General features: G+C 33.2%; 1 protein-coding gene across 1 annotated transcript; it reads right to left on the bottom strand.

Annotated features, from left to right (window-relative positions):
• Nucleotides 1-1,143: 1,143 nt before the first annotated feature.
• On the bottom strand, nt 1,144-21,176 carry LOC133533139 (uncharacterized). The gene is made up of 3 exons (XM_061872101.1): nt 20,972-21,176; nt 3,395-3,583; nt 1,144-2,655 (listed from the first exon to the last, which is right to left on the bottom strand). Exons 1-3 carry the CDS (start codon nt 21,078-21,080, stop codon nt 2,510-2,512), a joined length of 444 nt encoding a protein of 147 aa, XP_061728085.1. The 5' UTR covers nt 21,081-21,176; the 3' UTR covers nt 1,144-2,509.
• Between the last annotated feature and the right edge of the window lie 801 nt (nt 21,177-21,977).

Genomic DNA, 21,977 nt, shown 5'->3' with positions numbered 1-21,977 from the left:
ATTCGAACCCGGGACCATCAGCTTCGTAGGCAGGGTCACTACCCACTAGGCCAAACCGGTCGTCAAAATTGAATCGTATTGAGAGATCTGAGGGAGACCGAGATTGACGCAGCAACAGCGCAGGATAGACAAAAATGGAAAAGACAGACAAGGAGAGCTAAATATTAAATATTGACCCCAGATGATGGGAAAAAGTTTAGGAGAAGAAGAAGAGAGAGTTGACTGCATTGCTGCCGAAAATGCCAAGATTTCGGGCGGTGACATCGGTTTTGACATTTGGGTCATACACATCTTTTAGCAAACCCGTCCGCGTCTTTCCTGTAGACATCGAAAAGTTAAGGGAACCTAAAGTAAATTTTTACGCGGCAAGCGAGATAATTTTTTTCAGTACCTGAGACTCAAATAAAAAACGGTGGATTGGTGGATAAATGGATTGTACTGTCCACAGAAGTGACCTTTTTCTAAAATGTGTGTTAATCTATTTGCGGTGGAGATGGCAGTAAAGTCGCTCATCAATACTGCAACAGTCATGCTGCCGAATGCATTACTGCAGAAAATGTCAAATTTAATATGAAGTTCTTGATAAAAATGACTTTTTTAACATTTCTCTGCTACTCCTACTGAACGTTCCATAAGACCGTTCGGTCATCTCCGCCCTCACCTCTATCCCCTCACCTCTGTAGTATTGTTTCTCTAAGGTTGGGTGAGATTCACTTTGATTAGTATTCCCTATTTTTTTTTTAATTCATCACCATCAGGGGAGAAACTAGTGTTTATCTACAGTAGAACTGAAGCTTTAGCCTTTCCAAATTTTATGCAAATCGGTTTAGGAGTTAGCAAAAAAAATGTGACAGACAGAGTTACTTTTGCATTTTTATGTTATTGCCCGCGGATATTCGTCACATGGATTCTATTTACGCTTGATAGAAATGAGAGAAACCATGTCACTATTAGGTGTTTATGGGTAAGGGCACTATCACACTAGCGATTTACGAGCAAGTTGAAAGCGAGGCGAGCGCGTAGAGTTCGCTGCGGGTGCGCAACGATATCGCCGCGAGCGCTCGCAGCGAACTCGCTGGGTCTTTCAACTCGCTCACAAATCGCTAGTGCGATAGTGCCCTAAATCAAAATAAAACTCAAACATTTAGAAATTTTGTATTTTTTATTGAATAACTTTTTTTTGTCAATATCACAAACTTATTCAGGTATTCAAATAAAAAAACTTCTAAAAAGTCCACAATAAAAAAATCTCGTGCTGATAGACGATAAAAAAATTGGGTACGTTGAACAATTCGTTAAACTTATCATGATTTATACAGAAAAGGCAGGAAATAGGAAGTAGATTTCGTCCATTGTCCCTTTTATTGCTCAACAAATTTCAATGAACAGTTTGTTCATGATTCATCATACATTGAGTCAAATTTAACAATGGGCCACAATTGAGTTATTTTATTTGGCAATACATTATTAAAACACGTTTTCCAATTTTTGAGGTTTAGCGTTTTGACTCAGCCGTATAAAAACATACAATTACAAATTTGGTATAGAATTTTGAGACCAATTTTTCGCTATGCGATTAGGAATACTCTTGTTCAAAATGAAAGTGAAATCTTATTTAAAAATCGTCACGTTTCTAAAAGTGGGCAAAGTCACCCATGAATATGCTAATCAGCAGAATTAAAATATCACTTCCATTTTAACGCACTACTATTAATTTTTTAGAAACCAAAGATAACATTACCATTATAAGTTACAACGACCAGCGTCGTAATTTTTTTGGAGTGAAATTTAAGCAACACGCCATATTACGTACACCTATATTGGTGATCACGTACGTGTCGTGGTGGATATGTTTCTGATTCCCTTTTAAGTTTAGCTGCCCTAATTTTTTATCTAACAGCATTAACGCCGCTTTAATGTTTTCATTAGACTTATGCAGCCTTTATACAGCTTAAAAATAAGTTATAACGACTGTACAAAACTTTTATTGGTAATCCTTCGATCCGGATTTTATAATAGTTGGTCCTTCTAACCGGACACATGGATTTACAGCTAGGAAATCCTCCTGGTACTCAGTTTGTATGGCGTAAACTGAGAATTCCCGGTTTAGGTACTGTATTTGTATAGAAAACCAGTACCGGGAGCACTCCCTATTACAGCTTTTGTATGATTATTAACTGAAATATACATTATATACGTAAGAAAAAGTGACCAAGGCTTCCAGTGCCCAAGCTGGGAATGCAGCATCCTCTTCATTCGTGGCGGATGCAAGCTCTCTGCTGCCTGGATAATGGCGGCTTGGGTCGAATTTTCCCAAGTATATGTAATCTCTTAAAGGCGCCCTTTGGCATTTTTTTATTATATTCTGACCGGCGATTGACCCTTGTCACACCTGATGGAAAGTGAAGACAGAGCCTAAGATGGAGCTCACCAGTTTAGTAGGTAAGTTATTTTTGATGATGATTATGTTGTTGAATGTTCGATGTAACTTATATTTGTGGTTTCTTATTTAAGCTTTAGGTTTCTCCTCCTCCTTTTTCTCCTTCTCCTCCTCCGGAGCGGGGGTGGGGAGCTCGGGGTACTCCAGCTTGGCGCCCTCTTCGCAAGTGAAGATGGGACAGCAGCCGGGGAAGGGGGCGGTCTTGTTGGTCTTGTCTGAAAATATCAAAGAAGGGATTAGTTAGTAAAATTGTTATATAAATATTTTTGACAAAAAAACATTTTTAATACAATCTCTTATCGTTGACTGTACCTTTCTTTCAACGGGCAACTAATTCATCCAGACAATTTTGATAAACCTAAATACAATTAGGTTGCGTTGTTTATCACAGAGTTCCTATGGCCATCTCCTGTGTGCATAATCAGATCAGCTCGATGGAACCATAACACTGCATTGTCACCTAACTTACATAATGTACGAAGTTTCAGCTCAATTGAATCATGGGAAGTGGGTCTAATTTAGCTTGCAAGATTTGACCTGAACAAATATATTACAAACAAACTAACATTGCAAGTTATATAAACGCTTTTAAAAAGATACCTAATCTCAGCTGAGCTTTACTGTCGTAGACACCTATTTTTCAGATTATAACCTTCGATGTAAAGGAAGAAGGCAAATTATTTCAGTCCCCTATCATTTCCAAATTGACAGAGCACAGAATATCAATAGAACAGCAAATTCTGGAATGATAGCGGAAAGTCTTCCATAAGTAAACAGACAGACAGGGCTAAAGTTTGCATGAGTACACTTAGGATTAGTATAGATAGGTCCCACAATGCAAAGCTTCTGTCTGCCATGATGAACAGTAAATGGCAGTTCGCAGTCCTCGACCAGCTCCAATAGGAGTGGAGCGATATCCTAGCTAACTACACAAGATCCAGGCATTGAACCTACCTGTGTCAAGCTTGCACTTGGGGTTAGCCAACGGCAGCGGTCCGCAGTCCTCGACCAGCTCCAGCAGGCGCGGGGGGGTGTCCTCGCTGACGACGCAGGTGCTGCGGCCGCAGAACGGCGCCAGGTCCCATGTGTTGCCGGGCTCGACGGTCGCGCAGCGGGTTGATGCGAAGCACATTCCGGGGAAGTCTGGGGAAAAAGGAAATGTTGTTAAAGTTTTGAGACTTTAGAATAGAAATAATACTAGACCCTACTCATAGTGTTGTGTTCCTGTCAGTGGGTATTGTTGCCAGAGCTCAAAGAGGGTACAGAGTGTTAGGGTCGGCAAAGCGGATGTACACCTCTGGAGTTGAGGGGTGCATAGGCTATGGAGACTACTTACCATCAGGCGGGTCGTATGCTTGTTTGCCACCGACATAGTAAAAGAAGAAGAAGACAGAACAAAGTGAAGCAGTGTCATTTTGAACGCCGTATTAAAAATTGTTTCTTAGAAATTTGATATTAATTATAACATTGCCTCACTTTGTCATTGCAAATGCCACGCAGTGCGAATCCGACGTTAGTCCGTTAAAATATACCCAATAGAAATAATGATCACGATACTTAAGGTAAAATCATATATGAACATAAAAAGACAGGTAAAATCAAATATTAAAAGCCATCTATCTTATTATGTGACGTCAATAGGAAATGTAAAATTTAAGTTTGACCCGAAAAATTGCGTGTCTTTTATGAATATAAAATTCGACAGGTTTCCTTTCTTTAATTATTTTTACTACTTAACACCCGTTAAATCATTCATTTTATACTAAGAAAGTATTATACGTAAAAGCGTGAGCGTGAAAGTAATATACATTTATGTATTTAAATAAGTAAACAATAAGATGTCCGGTAGCACTGTAGTCGCCATAATACCGTACTAATAGGCATCTGAGGTCATAATGCCATCCCTTTCACTGTTGCCTTAACAGGCATCGGTAGAGGATTCATTACCGCTGTCGCCAGTTGGTACAGCGGATGCAGTCAACTTAATTATGGTCAACAAATACTTGTAAAATGACACTGTAGATAGAAAGCTTGGGAAAGCAGCCGTTTGGTCTACCTCAAACGCAGACATGATATACATTATATATTGTTATTCAATTACTTGGATATACGCACAGCCTAATTAACTAGGGGCCTAACCAAAATGACTATCCTTGATAGAATACACCAATCGGAACTTAAACAATGTAAGGAAATAGTAATTCATATTTTCATAGCTTTCCGACGAAGGAAAACATCGTCAGGAAACCTGCATACATCCACAAAGAAATTCAAATGTATGTGAAGTCCCCAACCCGCATTGGGTCAGCGTGGGGACTATAGCCCAAGCCCTCTTGCGCATGAGCGGACTTGCCCAGCAGTGGGACGTATATAGACTGAATTATAATTATTATCTATTTTCATAGGAATATTAACTTTTATAGTAGCACTATAGAAATCATCGCATTTCATCGCGTTTAGTCGTGATAAACTATAACATACAAAAGTAATTTATAACAAAACAATTTAAACATAGAATAAATAAATAGTTTATCGCGAAATGGTCCCACCTCAGCCTATGGTTACCCACTTTACTCAGACGGATTGCAATCACAGCTGATCAAACGCTTTACTAAGCCCATTAGTAATGTATCCAGTAAGCTACATTGAGTCCAAGGCTGGAGTCTAGACCGCAATAGTGTTGCAACGTGTGGCGTAAGTGTAACACACCGTGTCGCTAAAACATCTGCTGCCATGGAGAGGAATTTATTCCTGTATTTAATCTTATTTAGCTCGTGTTCTATGTACTTAATCATTTCCCGTAGTTAACGGAATTCAATAAAAACACGGTGTATACAAGTTTCGTCCAAGTTTTATAACAAAGTATACAAGAATTAAAAGAGAAATTCCGCAACAAATTATGTCAAAGTACCTTAACCGTTAAATGGAGTTACGAATTTGAAGCACGAAGTCATGCACCATGAAAATACCATGTATGTAATATGATCAAAATATTGCCTACAAAGTATATTTTAGGTAAGTAGGCAAAGTTGTAGATTTTTTACAGATATCAATATGCTTGATATTTCCACTTTTTTTCTTTTATACCACGTCGGTGGCAAACAAGCATACGGCTACCTGATGGTAAGCAGTCACTTTCCAAGTTTAGTAAGTTTCTAATTCAATTTAACTAGCTACCTTTAAATATGATCTTTAAGCAAGTAAAGTCAAAACTATTTTTATAAAATATAGGGCGAAGTTGTAAAAATATACCGATACTTGGTTACAATTTTTTTTCGTCGAGCTTCATTTATTTATTTTATTTATTTAACCTTTATTGCACAATACAAAAAAAGTACAAATGGCGGACTTAATGCCTTAAGGCATTCTCTACCAGTCAACCATTGGACCAAACAAAAACTTATACTAAATTGCATTGCATTTATTACTGCATTGTATATATTAACAACTTAAAAACTCATAATCATAAATATGTAAGAAATAGCAAACTATGACACAAAGTGAAAATGATTTTTTTTTAATTTACACTTAAAAGCAATCAACAAAGAAATGATATAATCTCAATTGTCAGCGCAACTATGAGAAAATGTCTTTTCTTAGATCATTGGGTCATTGGACTCGCATTGTTGATAACTAATGGAAGTTCAAGGGAAATAGCTTTAAAAATTGGCTAATTCGACACTAGTTCAAACATTGACACATGTATAAAAGTCTTCAAATATCTTTAAAAAAAAAATATTTAAAAGCCAATAGCCAATTTATATGACTTTTACATAATAATATGTTTTTTTTATTGAACTAAATAATTGAATGATTCAGGTTTTTGAGTAAATTATGATACTCAATAATTGTCAATGGAAAAAACTACTTACCATTAATTTAGAAATCTCATTTACACTTAAAAAATTATGCATGTTAACGTAAATTGTCGCAGTCTGCTAAAAATGGTATTAGGTGTTTAATTTCGTAACATTATCGAATAATTTCTATTTCCTTTTCCGGTGGACACAGATTATGTAACGGCGAAGTCAAACAGTAGTTACGGTGAATAAAAGCGAGAGTGAAATCGTATTGCACGCCGCAGAATAGATACACACAGAAGTTTCACTTTTTAGCTAGACTATATAATTCCAAGAAATAAAAATTGGCTGTTTCATACATTTCGGCTGATTTCTAATGAACAGCCAAAATTTTTGTCGCAATTTCGGCATTGGTCCCATAGTAAAAGTTGTTCCGTATTACTTATACAATCACTACGCAGAGTATGGCTGGTAAAAAATATTAAAAAATATTCCAATATGGGGCAAAGTTAAAAACTCATACATTTATATTACCTATTGACATTGTTGAACCCATATAACAAAACGATAAAAGAAATTTTTTTCATAATTGATTCGTTGAGCCTATTAAATTGATTTACTGAATGCTTTCAATGGATTAAATTCTAATTGCTACTATTTAATTTTAGTCAACAACCGTGTGGTATTACTGCTTTTGACGCTTTTTGTTGGCATCTATTGTTTTCCCGTCATGCTTCTTTTATTGAGGTGTACATTAAAAAACATTCAACCTATCTAATTGAAAATTAATGAATTTCTACTAGTTAATTGTCTACTAAACATGTCGTTAAGTTAAATTATAACTGTGTTCTGTGACGATCTATTCTCCGGGTGAAAGTAGCCACTCCCGCGCCTGTCTAGATCTGCGCCTGCGCGAACTGGGCCGATAGCCCGCCATTTTGAATTTTGCAATGTTTGCGTAACATACCCCTTTCAATAGGTTAGATCTATGATAGTGAATATTGTGAATATCAAATCCCAATCTCAAAGTGAGGTAGGATTACACACCAGCTCGTATAAGCTTTCTTTGTTCTTCAAAAACTGACGAGAAAATTGCATTTTATCCACGAGAGTAGCAAAGTTTGATACAAATTTTGGGTTGTTTCCTCATGTTGGTTGGTAGAATTGACTTTTTAGTGATGATTTTGAATGATAATTATTGTTTATTAAAAGTATTGATAACAGGTTATAAAACAAGATATAAATAAGTATCCAACCAATTACAGGCAAACACGGCATGAATGTAACAGGAATTATATATTGTAATTTTAAAAGGTCCATCCATAGGTCAAAGAAATCCATATTACGTGTTTTTAAAATAAAATAATTATCAGGATTCTTACCTACACACTTTGACCATCTGAGCTTAACAATCGTTATTGCAATAAAAGTAATGTTTACTTTCATTATGTACAGATAGTTAACTAATGAATCAATAGTTCATATTCAACCGAATGATATTTAAATAATATATCCTACTAGAAATAATAATAGATGTTAAAAAAGTAATGTAATAATCAGAAGTTTATTGTTTAAATGCGCAAAAATATATTGCTTAATATTAAATTTTAAAATTTATTATTTATTATTTCATAGATTCGATATTTGTAATTGTTTTTTTTTTTTTTTTAATTTATTGTTTGTAAAAATGGACATGTAAAAGTGCCCCTGTGGCCTATTTGCTGAATAAATGTTTGATATTGATATTGATATTGATATTTTATCTCACAATTACTGTCCAATTCTCTGCCGGAATTGCCCTTTTCCTTAAATGGTTATATTGTGGGCAGTAGCTAATAAAACTTTAGATGACCTTATGTAACTCTGTTGTAGTGAGCTAAATTAATAATGCATATAGAGTGCCGTTCTAGAAGCTTCCAAGGTCTGTACATTCACTTCGGCTAAATGTTAATAATGACGGTGAGTTTTAGCACCTAACTGGCGATAAACAAGTTAATGTTTAGATGTTAAACACTGATGTTTTTAAGATAAGTTATATATTTAGAATTAACTTGTTTAATAACAGTGAATATTAACGCTAATTCCTCACAATATAATATTTTTCTTTCACTTAGTTGTGGTAGTATAAATAAATACAGGAGGGCAAAGATACATGAAATTCTCGTTAAGTATGTATTTAATATTCTATTCCTTAGATTTTGCGATGCTGAAAGTGATTTAAGACGATACTTTTTATTAAACATTAGCAACAAACATGTAATACTCAAGAAAAAGCGTTTTTTATTAGTTAATTCTTAATAAGCGTTAATTATTAAGACTAGGCAAAACTAGAGCAGCTAGTTTGACAAGGTATTCTAATTTTCAATGCAGACCCGTCACAGCGACACAGACCTTATTTAGATGTGTGTTATAAATCAACTTAATTAATTCAGTGCATAATAACACGTTCCATTAGCATTGTTGTACGGAACACTAACTGGTTCATTTAAAATGCAGTGATTCTAGATAATCAATATTTGTAATTATGCCAAAAGCGGATTATCTAGTTTAAACATAACATCCAGTTCAATGCTTAGTCATTCGTCACATATTTTTGTTGTTGAAAACATTGCCCGTTATCAGTGGGCATAATTGACTTTAAATTGTAACTTTGCACCGCACCATATTTGTATTTTTCAACCGTGTGTATTTGAATCGGTAAAGAAAAATAATGTCTTAGTAAGAATTACGATAATTTTAGTACCTATCATATATAGAAGAATCATTTTGACTTAGGTGCCGTCCCACCCAATATTTACCATAACCATGATTATAATATTATAATATCATTTATTGCACCATTGTAAAAACTTGTTACAAAAAATTCAAGGTAAGTATCACATGGACCCCAGAAGATTAATTACACATTAGTACACAGTCCATCAGAATATTAACTTTAGCTTTGTTCCTTTATTGGCACTTTTTGTAATAATAAACTGCTATTTCCTAAATGATAAGGATTCCAATTAATATAAATAAAATGATTTTATCTTAACTTCAAATTACATGTCAGCTGTTTTTAAATACGTTTTTGTCCTGAACTTGACATTGACTCTATTATTTTGTATACTTCTTAGCTATCGAATAAATGGCATTCAACCAACATCTAACCGCAACTAATAAAGTGTGAAATTAGTTCATTTCCTGGTGTCCTTAAGAATATAAAAGTGACCATTATACAGCGACAAGATTATTAGTATGAGTCAGAATAAACTTTAAATTGTATGTATTATACGATACAATTCCTATTTATCTATTTGCAAATTACTGGTGACAAGTCTAAATACATGGCGTTATTTTATTGTCTATTATCAAAAAGACACTAAAGTAACTTACTCGTACGTGTTTTTGTGTAAGAAAACGTACTAAAATGCAATAAATAAATAAATAATTGCTTAGGCCTGGCCAATACATGATTACCATTTTGGCTCATAGCAGCTTTCTTGTTCGAGGCATATGTAATTCAGCAAGTCAATTCTACCAACATAGATCTTGCTAAATTTAGATATTAAGTTTTATATTATTATACTTGAATGGTTGTTTGCACAATTTAGCATGTCCGCATTTCTACTTGAATGGTAAGCAGAGGGTATCAATAGTTTTGCACGAGTAAGCTACAGACAACGTTTACGTATATTGTTAAAGATAAAGATTTTTTATTTACGAGAAATCTAAAATACATAGGTCTCTGTTACAATAAACTAAAATAAAATTTATGTTCAAATAGTAAAATTCATAATTAGTAAACAATAAAATTAACTGATATTCAATACAATTTTCAACTAATTCTGCAATTTATATTCTGAGTATTCTTTCCCGCTATAAAAATAGTGCTCTAACAGAAAACTAGTTTTTTTTGTAAGTTGTTCATAAGAAAAATGTATATAAATAATTTATTAAAACAAAAACTAGTCCAATTGACCCAATTTTTATGCAAAAACTCCGTTAGGATAGACGATATATTCGAAACGTAATCTACAATAAAATTAAAATACATATTTTATTTTATTTCGCACACAAAATACGTAGTTACGCGAAAACGTTCCAACCCACAGTGACCCCATTTTGAGATAAACGCAATTTTGTGTTTTAGCGGTACACTTTTTCCCTGTAATTATTTCAGGCAAATACTATTGGTTTTACTGTGGAATGCCAAACTGGTTATTGAATGATATGCATATTTTTTGTAAATACATAATACAAGGGGCAGATAAATAGGTAAAACGAGTTTGAAACGTTTTTGCTAAATTTAATTTTGTATGAACCTTGTTAAATAGCAATTATGCATAAACGTTCCAAAACGAATGTAAGTGTATTATTTTTATAAATATATCTAAAATAAATTTAATATGTAAAATAATAAATAACAATGAAGAACATACAAAAAAAAAAACAAAAAAAAAATTGAAAATGTATTACAAAAAAATAGGACGTGATCTTTTGAGCTTAGAAGTTAGAACCTATGACAAAAATTTGCTGATATGGTTCCAAAAGTTATCAAAAACTTATATTAAACATTCAACCATCATCGTATTCTATGATCTCGAAGTCCGGAACCCCACCAAACCCATCAACATCATCAGTAGCTTCTTCAGAACTTTGAAGCGTTCTATAAAATTGAAGGCAATTCTCAGGTATGTAGTGGTACATGGATTGTAAGTCCACTAATTTCGCAGGAGCAATCGGTTTGCCATTAGGCCACAATAAACAAAAATCAGATTCTTTTATGTATTGCAATTCTCGCTTTATTCTTTTATCAATTTTCAACTCATTGTAATCGTCTTCCATCGTAGACCGCATAAAAATAGAAAACATTTTATCTTGATCCAACTTAATTTCTTTTGTATGTAGCCAACTAACTTTAGATGAGTCGGTAAACTTCTTCCTATTGATAATCTTTTTTTCCAGTTTAGTTGTACTAAAAAAAATCAGTCTTTGTCATTTTGTAAACTTGAAGAGGTTTAACTTTTTTACAGGTTTTAATAATATTGATGTATTCTTCAGGTGTATATACGCGTTGATGGTGGTTGAGTGCCATTTCAATTTTTGAGAAATCTGTGTCATTTGGTAAGAAAGTATGGCCAGATTCAAGGAATCGGAATGATATGGTTTTCAGGGTTGGATGAGAGCTTAAGATGGCTTTAATCATTAGGACGATTTTGATGTTTCTATTCTGACCACCACAGCAATCACTCCATAGGATTAAATGTTCAGCCGTGGGTTTAATTTTCGATTTATATATTTTATTAGGCACGAACCTACTTCCTGTGCACCTCTTCCTGGCTCTCCTTCTACCCATACATAACAATGCCCAGTATCATTAGATGCACTATGGATACCACTATTGTAAAACCACAACTGCCTTTTGTAAAATGCAATATTCGTCGGAATGCGGGGTAAAGGCAATGTTTTCTCCAAATCAAAGGTTAAGCATTCCACTGAGGGTGAATTTTATGCTTGCTCAAAATCTCTCTTCATTTGCTGTCTCATATTTTCAGCCACGCTTAAATGTTGTATTTTTTCTTCCTCTACTTTTTCTTTTTCGTCGGCACTTTTAGCATCACGAATTCTCATTTGAAATCTATCGCACTTGTTACATGTCTTTTTTTAACGATTTGCATCTTAGATTAAATTTGGTAAGAAATACCTTTTTTAGATATTCGAAAGAAACACATTTGTGCTCATCGTTATATTTAAGTGTAAATTCCTGTTTATATATATCATACATTTTTGCTACTGTCATTCCTGGTTGCAGGTATAAAGCATCATTATTTTTATCTCTCCTATAATGAGATTCATATTTAGGAAGTTTGTTAATAATCTCTACAATGAAATGATTATGCTCATCCGATACTTTATTATAGCCACCTGTATCCTGGATCAAGTATATGTGGATCGTTTATAGCAAAAAATTAGAAAATAATATATTATAATAAAACGTTCCAATTAATTTAGAACAGTCTTCGCAGTTTAAAAAAACAGTATGGATTAATCTAAAAGGTTTCAAATTACATGGAACATTTTTGCAGAAATAAAAAATGTATAAAGATTTTGCAAAAACGTTCCAACCCATATGGATCATTTAAGAAACAATTAAATGTGCGTTTTATGAATTTAGTATAATGTTCCAAGACAAGTGGAACATTATAACGATATGTTATTCTATTAAGAGTTTTTAACAATATGTTTCAGTATGCATGTAATGTTTTTACTTTATTTTGAGTACACGTCCTTGGCATAATGGTGGGTTGGAACATTTGGGTCAAACTTTATTGATGAAACTAACCTAAAAATACTAGCATCTTTGTGTGCACATGATGTAATATGTCAAAAATAGTACCCTGGTTATGGTAACTCATTTTCGAGTGACTTGTGGGTTGGAACGTTTTCGCGTAACTACGTCCAAATATGCTTCTTATTACTACAAACTTAAGTCTTAAATTGGAGTAAAATATTGGAGATTTCAGACAATCATCAGTATTAATTTAACATTGTAACGTGCAGTATATCTATGAACATATTATATAGCCTGATTAATCAAGCGATTATAGACTCTGGATCACTGTAATAAGGCTCCTATTTAGTATTATGGTTCCGCTTCTGGTTATTAATGCAACTTTTGGAAGTCAACCGACTGGTTTGGGCTAATGACCTTAAAGCTCTTAAGTTGACTTAAAGCATTTTATGATTTTATGCTTTATAAAATTGTTGGTTGTCCCATGGAAAATATCGACATGTAATCAGCCAAAATGTATGAAACATATTTTATTTTTTTTTGATTACGGGATTAGTCTCATAATAAAAGTTGCCTATCAAATCGCCTCGTAAAATATGGCAAAGTGGTAAAAAAAATGTGGTTTATTTCCCTGATCCCTATACCTAGTTTAGGGCTCAGGACACTATTCCTTTATTGTATAATAAGATGTATTTTAATTTTTATTTCATTTTTTCAATATCCTACAGGATTTGTGGTAACTGATATGTCAAACGTCAATTTATGCCAATCATCTTAATGTACGAAGACGCACGGTGGGATCTACATTCACTGTCAAATTCTAATCACACTTTTTTTAACAGACCTCGCTACACCTCGGCTCCTAAGGGACGAAATAAAGGTTACTTCGAAAAAAATCGTTTTATGGTGTTACCGTGCAAAGCGGCTTGCTTTCATCTCAAAATGCAGCTTTTAGACAAAAAAACTCTGTAATTAGTATGATTAGTAGACTTAACGCATCTAATACAGTACCCCTAGAGTAAATTTTATCGACATCATAACGTGACGAACGCGTTTGCGTTAAGTCTCATTTTGTATAGGATTTTGAGTTTCCAAAACGTCCCGCTTGGCGCGCTCTTTCTAAATCCAATACAAAATGAGACTAAACGCAAACGCGTACGTCACGTTTCAAAATCGAATTTATTTACACTAGGGGTACTGATACAGGTTAATGAATGATACTTTTAAAAAGATTTGTATATCAGCAGATATAAAGTATACGAGTGGAATAAAATCAGAGGCAATCTAAGATTTACATAAAAAATATGGCGCTATTATCAATAAAGGATATGGCGCTCTAAAAAAACAACTGTCCAAGTGTCCAAATCATTGACATGATAAACACTTTAATTTGTTATTTTATTTGTTTGTTTATTATTATGGGCATTAATTTGTGATTTAAGTAGTATTTTTTATGTAATAGGTAGCCGTCTGATGGAAAGCGGTCATCGTCACCCATGGACCGTTTGACCTGCCAACCTGACCGAAACAACCAAATCAATAAGACATATAATATAACATACTACTCAGCTAACTTTAATATCAATCTGATATCAATCTATTCCATAGCGTCACTATCTGGTAAGGAACTTGCATCAGCCCGGATTCGAACTCGCAACAGCTACGGAACAATATGCCAACGTCCGCTATTGTGACACGGCTTGCAAATTGCACATCCTGTGTATGACAGCTGGTCATTTTCAATATTGTAAGAATTACAAATACCTACTCTACACTTTACAAAGTCCTCCACCGCTGCCTGTTTGTATGCAAGCATGTTCGCGATTAACTCAATAACTACTGAACGGATTTTCATGGCGTTTCCACGTATCAATAGAATGATTCTTGAGGAAGGTTTAGGCGTATAATTTGTTAAGGTTTTGTACTGCCCGTGCAAGGCGGGTCACTGTTGCGTATAATAATGATATCTTTGCTGAGTTGCTGTATTCCCTGTATTATTTTCTTCTATTTATACTCGTATCTGTAATAACTCCATTAAAGCTGTAAGTGCCCACATGGGCTGAGGTGACAGACCGCATGCGTGATTGCCACCAACATGGTAAAAAATCTAAGTTATAGGATAAGTCAGCAGAATTTAAAAAAATTTTTTTTTTACTTAAATCGGTTAATAATAATTAATTCGATTTAATACGATTTCTCTATCGACCAATTGAGTGCGATTGAGCCATTATGATTGCCGAAATAATCCGTTTTGTATCGATTGACATGAATATTCATTGTTTACCAATTCATCAATTTCCCACCGGATTTCATATTTCCTTCAATAAGATGCTAATATTTAATTGTTTCATCCGTTCAAAACAAACAAACAAAATGAAATATTGTTTCACCACACGTCTTGCAAAGGCACAGGCAGTGGGCAAAGTTGCATTTTATTATCTAGAGTGCAAAGTCATGTTATGCTTATTTTGAATTGTGTGACGTTAGATGGAATGCACATTTATTTTAGTGAATTTGAATGATAAATATTTATTAGATTTGTAATGTTTTATATCTAGTTTTTTTTGGTTTCGTGGAACGTTTTGTTTCATACGATAGCAAAGTTCGTTCACCTCTCGTCGCTTGAAACCCTTAAAATTTGATTATTTACCATTCTCTGATAACTTAAAAAAAAAAAGATATTTCTCTAAGGTGAGGGCGGCAAAGTGCGCTAAGTATGCCGTCTAAGTGCGCCTACCTTAAATATATCGAATACTGCTTATAGAAAGTATTATTTATTTATTTATCGTATGGCATATTTTACATCGCTGGATCAATAAATGGTCAAAATTAATAGAAATTATAAATACAGATCAGTTAGTGTTTTTAAATTTTTGCCCGCTTCAGGTAGGCAGCTGCTGCATAGGAGATGGTCTCGAAATCTTCTGCGTGTCCTGGGTGTGAGGGGGCACTCCAATACCACGTGGTCAATCGTCTGCTTTGTGTGACCGCAATCGCAAGCAGGGGATAGAAAGTATTATAATAATATTATGAAGGTTGTCTGGAAGAGATCGCTGTTTAGCGATAAGTCCGCCTGTTGTTACCTACATATTTATACCTTTACATACTTTGTACCATTTTTTTTTGTAGTGTGCAATAAAGCATTTCATTATTATTATTTTTTACATTTCTTTATAATTCTCAGTATTCTGGGAATACTGGCTTAATGGAATACACGGGCCAAAGCCAAGAGCACCCCATATTAGGTTTAGGATGAATTGATGAATGATGAACTAAGGCTACGATTTTGATGAGATACAGACGATGAAATGGGCAATGGTAAGTGTGTACTATTATTATTATTACTAGTACTACTACTAATAAAACTGTAAACTACTAGTAATATTATTATTATTATTCTTTAAGCAGTTTTCAATATATTAAAGGTAGGCGCACTAAGACACCATGGCGCACTTCGCCCCCCCCCCCCCCCCCCCCACCTTATATGTACATACATCAATGAGACTGTTATTTACAGATACTTGATCGCAAACTTAGAGTAAATGTATCTAATTCGAAAAGTATTCCAGGGTGGTAGAGAGAACTATCTACACTTTCGGCGCATTATTTCACAATACTGAACGTTTCTTTATTTTGCAATTTTTTATTTAACATTTTTGCAACTCTTGTGTTATTTTTATTCAGGATCGCGCGCCCTTTTCATATTAATAAGACTACGTTTAACTTTTTTAGATTTTTTAATTATTGTAAAAATTTGGTGCGAAAAACTAGCTAAACATAGCTGAGGTATACAACAAATTGTGTCAAAATATATTCAATTGTGTTAATATATCCAGAGCGATTATGCGCTTGTCCTTCACTTTCGTCTCAAATCCTAGTCTTAAAGTTGGTCGAGGTTACCTTTTTGTTATTTCGTCCTAGTTACACAGAAACATGAATAGCCAGTTTAACTCACAGACATGCATAATTATCAGATTACATAAATGGGCCGATATTTATTAAGTAGATTTTTTTTTCGTCTGATATTAATACAATTTGTTGTATTGAGTTCCAACATAGAAGTGCAATTTGTGGGATAGAGTTCCCTATTATCTACATAGAAGTGCAATTTGTTGGATAGAGTTCCCTATTATCTACATAGAAGTGCAATTTGTTGGATAGAGTTCCCTATTATGTACATAGAAGTGCAATTTGTTGGATAGAGTTCCCTATTATGTACATAGAAGTGCAATTTGTTGGATAGAGTTCCCTATTATCTACATAGAAGTGCAATTTGTTGGATAGAGTTCCCTATTATGTACATAGAAGTGCAATTTCACAGTATATGCTAAAAAATCTTTCTTTGGACTACGAAAACGTAGCTGATTTGACTTGTTAGGAAAATAAACTATTCTGCACGCCCAGCAAGGTTTTTTTAGGGTTCCATACCCAAAGGGTAAAACGGGACCCTATTACTAAAACTCCGCTGTCCGTCCGTCTGTCCGTCTATCGTCAGGCGTCTCATGTTACCGAGATAGCTAGACAGTTGAAATTTTCTGTTGCCGCTATAACAACAAATACTAAAAAGTACGAAACCCTCGGTGGGCGAGTCCGACTTGCACTTGTCCGGATTTTTATACCACCGGCAATATTTTGCAATGTGTATAGGTCATACTGAGCAACTTTAACTATTGATCCAACCCCAAAAATACGTAACAATGGCTGCAGATATTGATTACTATGGAAAAACCAATTTTTCGTGATTTATGGGGTCCATAGTACAAAACCATGCTGCTAAATAATTCACAATAAGAATACCTTTATAGGTAGGTAGGTGGTTATCCACAGCAGCATCTTCCATACATTAGCCCAGTAATAATTATGTTTACTTAGAGTTTATGATGCATAACCACAAACACCTATAGGAAAAACCCAGTTTGTGTTGTGCGAAAACCAAATGATGGCCGGACTTGAACATATAATTATCATAAGTTATGGTGTTTTTTATCGCCAATTAGGTTTTTACGCGAATGGAAAATGAACTCTGACGATGTTTAATATGAAGATTATTGTTCTTATTTGACTTGTTTTTTTAGTTTAAATATTATAAAAAGACTGCAGAGATATTTAATAATTTTGTAGGGTTGTCGCCTGACGTCCGTTCAAAAACCTTGTTGGGAAAATTATTTGGTATTTCTGAATTGCTACAGTCCGTTTTTTTAGCATTAGAAAGAAGGTAAGCGATAAGGTAGAAGTTAAGATAAAGATGTAACAATTATAAATCATATACTTACTATCATTTAAATTATTTTTTTGGTCTCTCATAAGTAATAATTACTGATTATTAAAAAGCGTATTTCAATAAAAAGTAATGTTTACCTTCTTCTAATGCAAAATAGGGAACTATAGTTATTGTTATTGGTTACGAATTTATTTGTTCGAACGAAAATTAGAAAATTATTTATTAATTTCCCACGACCTTGATGCAAGTCTAAACTGCGTTGGGGATAAAACTGCAACACGGTGACAGAAATACAAAACATGTGAGAAAAATTTACACATTTTACATCCTGTTCTGTTCTATGATTGAGATTGAAAGTAATTAGATTCGGATAGGCAAAAAAAAATTTTTTTGACAATTTAATTCTTTGTTTATCAGATTACACATTTTAAATCATACGAGAAGATTCATTTAAGAGACTTTCTATAATATTATTCTTAATTTAATTTTTAAGTAGATATATTTTGATGTTAATTTTAATTTTTACTTAGTTAGCCTTGTTTTTGTTATTTTTTTTTTATTTGTTCCTATTCGAAAAGTATTATCGTTTTAATAAAAACACTTTCCTTAACGTTATTATAGATGTAATAAAATAAAATACATTTTCCTTTTATGTTTTAGTTTCAATGTTAACAGTCCAGCGGTGGCAACATGGTTCCATTTTTATCACCTGTCACTATGCCCGTCACTTTCGCACTTACATACTTGTTAGAACGTGACAGGCATGGTGACAAATGATAAAGAGCCGACTATCTTAGCCCTACAGTGCAACAATAACAACCGAAATCAGAGAACCGTCTAGAAACAAAAGAAAGTAACGCCAGTTATGTCACTTTTACATAATTGCGGATCTTTGCCCGATTACATGGATCGCGTGTTGCCATTGCAAAAACGTTTCACTGTCAATTCGCAGCTATTAATTAACTAGCTGCTAAAACTACATTAATCGTGCGTATAGTTATTTATAATTCGTGTCATCCATGATGACGCGCAGGTTTGTCATATCTAACCTTTAATAATATGACAATAAGACTCAAGTCACACGTCTTTGTGAATGACACGATCTATATAAGAATGTATTGATTATCGTGCGTAACTGACAACTATTTTTTTCAAAGAATTCAAGTCTTGGAGACCTTTTACATCTCTAAGGATAATTTAATGATCTTTTTTTTCTGACATTTAGAAATTTTCACATCTCTAAAAAGATTTAGTATTTGTTGTTTGTATTTTTAAATCATAGTTTTTTTTGTTTAATTCAGCATTTAGAGTTTAGAGCCTGTATACATCTCTAATAAAGTATCTAATACTTCAATGATTCCACATTTGTAATTGTATTTTGTTATTTTTATTGCTTGTAAAAATTAGACATATTAGACATATAACATATATCATGATTGATTGAATAATATTATAATATTAATATGCCTATTATTTATGTTATTATTTATTTTAGTTATTTAACTAGGACTCTAGTAAAACTCTGTTGCCATAAAAAATTAACAAAATGAGTAAATTACTATATAATTTGCCTCATAATGTTAGTGTCATCATTTCAGGCTTCGGTAGTTATTTGGGACATATTTTTCATTGACTGAGTCGGAGGCATTTACCTTGCTACTCGGGTGAGTACACAACTAATAATTTGTTTTACAAGGGGCAAAGTTGTTGTTTGCCGCTCGTGCTAATATTGACACCTGAGCAGGCGAATGATTCCAAAATTGAAACACGAACGAGTGGTTCAAAAAGTTGAATCATGTGTTGCGAGAGGGTTTCAAGGCACGACGGTTAAACAAACTTTGCTCCCTAGTGAAACACATTTGTTTAATACACCACAAGCGAGGAAAATAGTAATTGTAAAACATTACATATCAAATCCAAGTGAACGCTATTAAATATATCATTCAAAATTAATTCCACCTGTCAAAATGAAGAAACAACTGCTGTTTTCTCACTGTATTGTTTTTTATTGAGGTGTGCAATAAAGAGTATTTGTATTTTATTGTATTGAAGTCAAAATTTGCATCTTATTACTTTGCCTCTCTTGTGGATAAAGTGTAACTTTCTCATCAGTTTTTGAAGTTTCGGGAGAACCCTTACCAGTTGATGTTGTGATGAATATTTTAGTCGGACCAAGCTAACTCTGTATTGAGTCAAAGTATGGCAAATTTCTATGAAAATATGACGTCAAATCGGTGCGATGTTACGTTAGACGGACTGTAATTTTTTTATACATTTATTTAACATTAATTAAACTGTATATTTTAAAAGGGTAGCGCATGTAACAACCTTGGAGTACATTGTAAGTAAGGTTTTTAAATGTTATGCGTTCATGGTCATAGTTATATAAAAATGGAATAAATTATACTTAAAATATTAGAAATAAGTGTCTTCCTTAATTTTTTTATTATCACGCTAAAATAATTTAAAAAAATGTAAGAAAATAACATTTCTATAAGGGGACGAAATAAAAATTGTAACTTTAATAACTTGTATTATTAATAATTCATTTATGCTAATTATTTATAATACAGTCGTCACTTTTGTTATTCTGGTTCAACTTAATTAGGTTTTTATCTTAATTTGTTTACTTTAATTTAATGACCCACTATATTTAAAGGTGTTAATCTTAAACTCTCATAATTATTTAAGTAAATAAGTAAATAAATAAATAAATAAATAAATAAATAAATAAATAAATAAATAAATAAATAAATAAATAAATAAATAAATAAATAAATAAATAAATAAATAAATAAATAAATAAATAAATAAATAAATAAATAAATAAATAAATAAATAAATAAATAAATAAATATTATAGGTCATAAGTATTTATTATTTTCGTTCACTTTTATTATATATCTACGATCCACTTAATATTTTTGAAGTAACATTAATTTATACTATTTTTTTAAAGTTAAGTATATAAGATTTTTATAAAAAAGGCAGTTACCATCTTTATTATTATTGAGAAACTCAAATTATAACCATAATAGTAACTGCTATATTAGAGAATTCATGCTTTATTATCGACAGTCAACGTCCGTAACATACATCCCACTTTAATCTTATTTATTACAACTTTCATTTTTATTACGTTTTCCTACAAACACTTCCTAAAACTTTTACCTACATAAAAACTATATTTATATGTGGCAACACCACTTTATCATTCACTCATTAAAAAAACTGACCTCTCAAAACATCAGCAGGAATCAGTCTCCTGAAAGTCTTCGGTCTATCCTCCTCCTTTTCTTCGGCGAACGCCAGAGCGAGAACGGCGAAAACAAAGAAAACCTTCATGGTTAAACCTAAAAAACACCTTACGAGTGTTAAAAAAAAGTTACGCGCGCTCTTCTGTGTGACAGCTCCGCGTTCGAGCGACTGAGTTCGGAATTTGAAATTCGCGCCATTATATGCAGTGGCGCTTGGGAGGGGAAGATGGGGCTCAGGGTTGGGTGTCGTAATGCTTTTGTCCGTTAATCTGGTATAGCTTCAATTGGGTTTAATGACAAAATGTGTTCGATTGTCTAGCTAGTGTGCTATTGTAATAATTAGACGATAAAATATCGCCCACAAAGTGACATCTAGTGCGGTTTGGGTGTCAGTTTAAAATGTTAGGAAATATAGTCTGTCAAGCCGTCCGTCAGTAGAAAAAGTGGCAAATTAAAAAATGAAGGCGAGTAGGTTTACCGTCCCATAGACAATTTGAAATTCGCGCCTTTTTCAATTCAATTCAATTCAATTCAAATATACTTTATTCATGTAGGCCTAGCAACAAGCACTTATGAATAGTAAGACAGTATTACATATAATTATCTTAATCTAATTATCAGAGCAATTTATTGTGTAAATATTATTCCATATATAATACTAATGAATATAATTCATAGATGAAATTTAATACCAAAAATTTCACAAAATATAGTCATACAAAAAAACTTTTCAACTGATAAACTCGTTTGACTGACTATACGCACAGAAAGCTCTGAAATTTCAATTTAAGAAGTAGGCCCGAATTATATCATAATACTAATATATAATTTACAGTACATATGGGGCTACTTTATAGCACTAGTGCGAGAAGTAGCATATTACGTTACTGTGTCGAACATTTAAAGGGCCATATGTACTGTAAAACGTTGTACGATACATGTGCGAATAGGTAATTCGCAACTCGTGTCGATTTAAAACACTCCC

The sequence above is a fragment of the Cydia pomonella genome, chromosome 28, assembly GCF_033807575.1.
Source record: "Cydia pomonella isolate Wapato2018A chromosome 28, ilCydPomo1, whole genome shotgun sequence".
Taxonomy (NCBI): Eukaryota; Metazoa; Arthropoda; class Insecta; order Lepidoptera; family Tortricidae; genus Cydia; species Cydia pomonella.
Note: the sequence above shows the minus strand (reverse complement) of the source record. Positions and strands in the feature narration are given on the sequence as shown.

Excerpts from the sequence above, each read along its gene's own strand:
- LOC133533139 (XM_061872101.1), bottom strand. The coding sequence starts at position 21,080 with ATGAAGGTTTTCTTTGTTTTCGCCGTTCTCGCTCTGGCGTTCGCCGAA. Across the intron at positions 3,584-20,971 it reads TCCTGCTGATGTTTTGAGAG|ACTTCCCCGGAATGTGCTTC; the intron begins GTCAGTTTTTTT and ends CTTTTTCCCCAG. Across the intron at positions 2,656-3,394 it reads CAAGTGCAAGCTTGACACAG|ACAAGACCAACAAGACCGCC; the intron begins GTAGGTTCAATG and ends TGATATTTTCAG.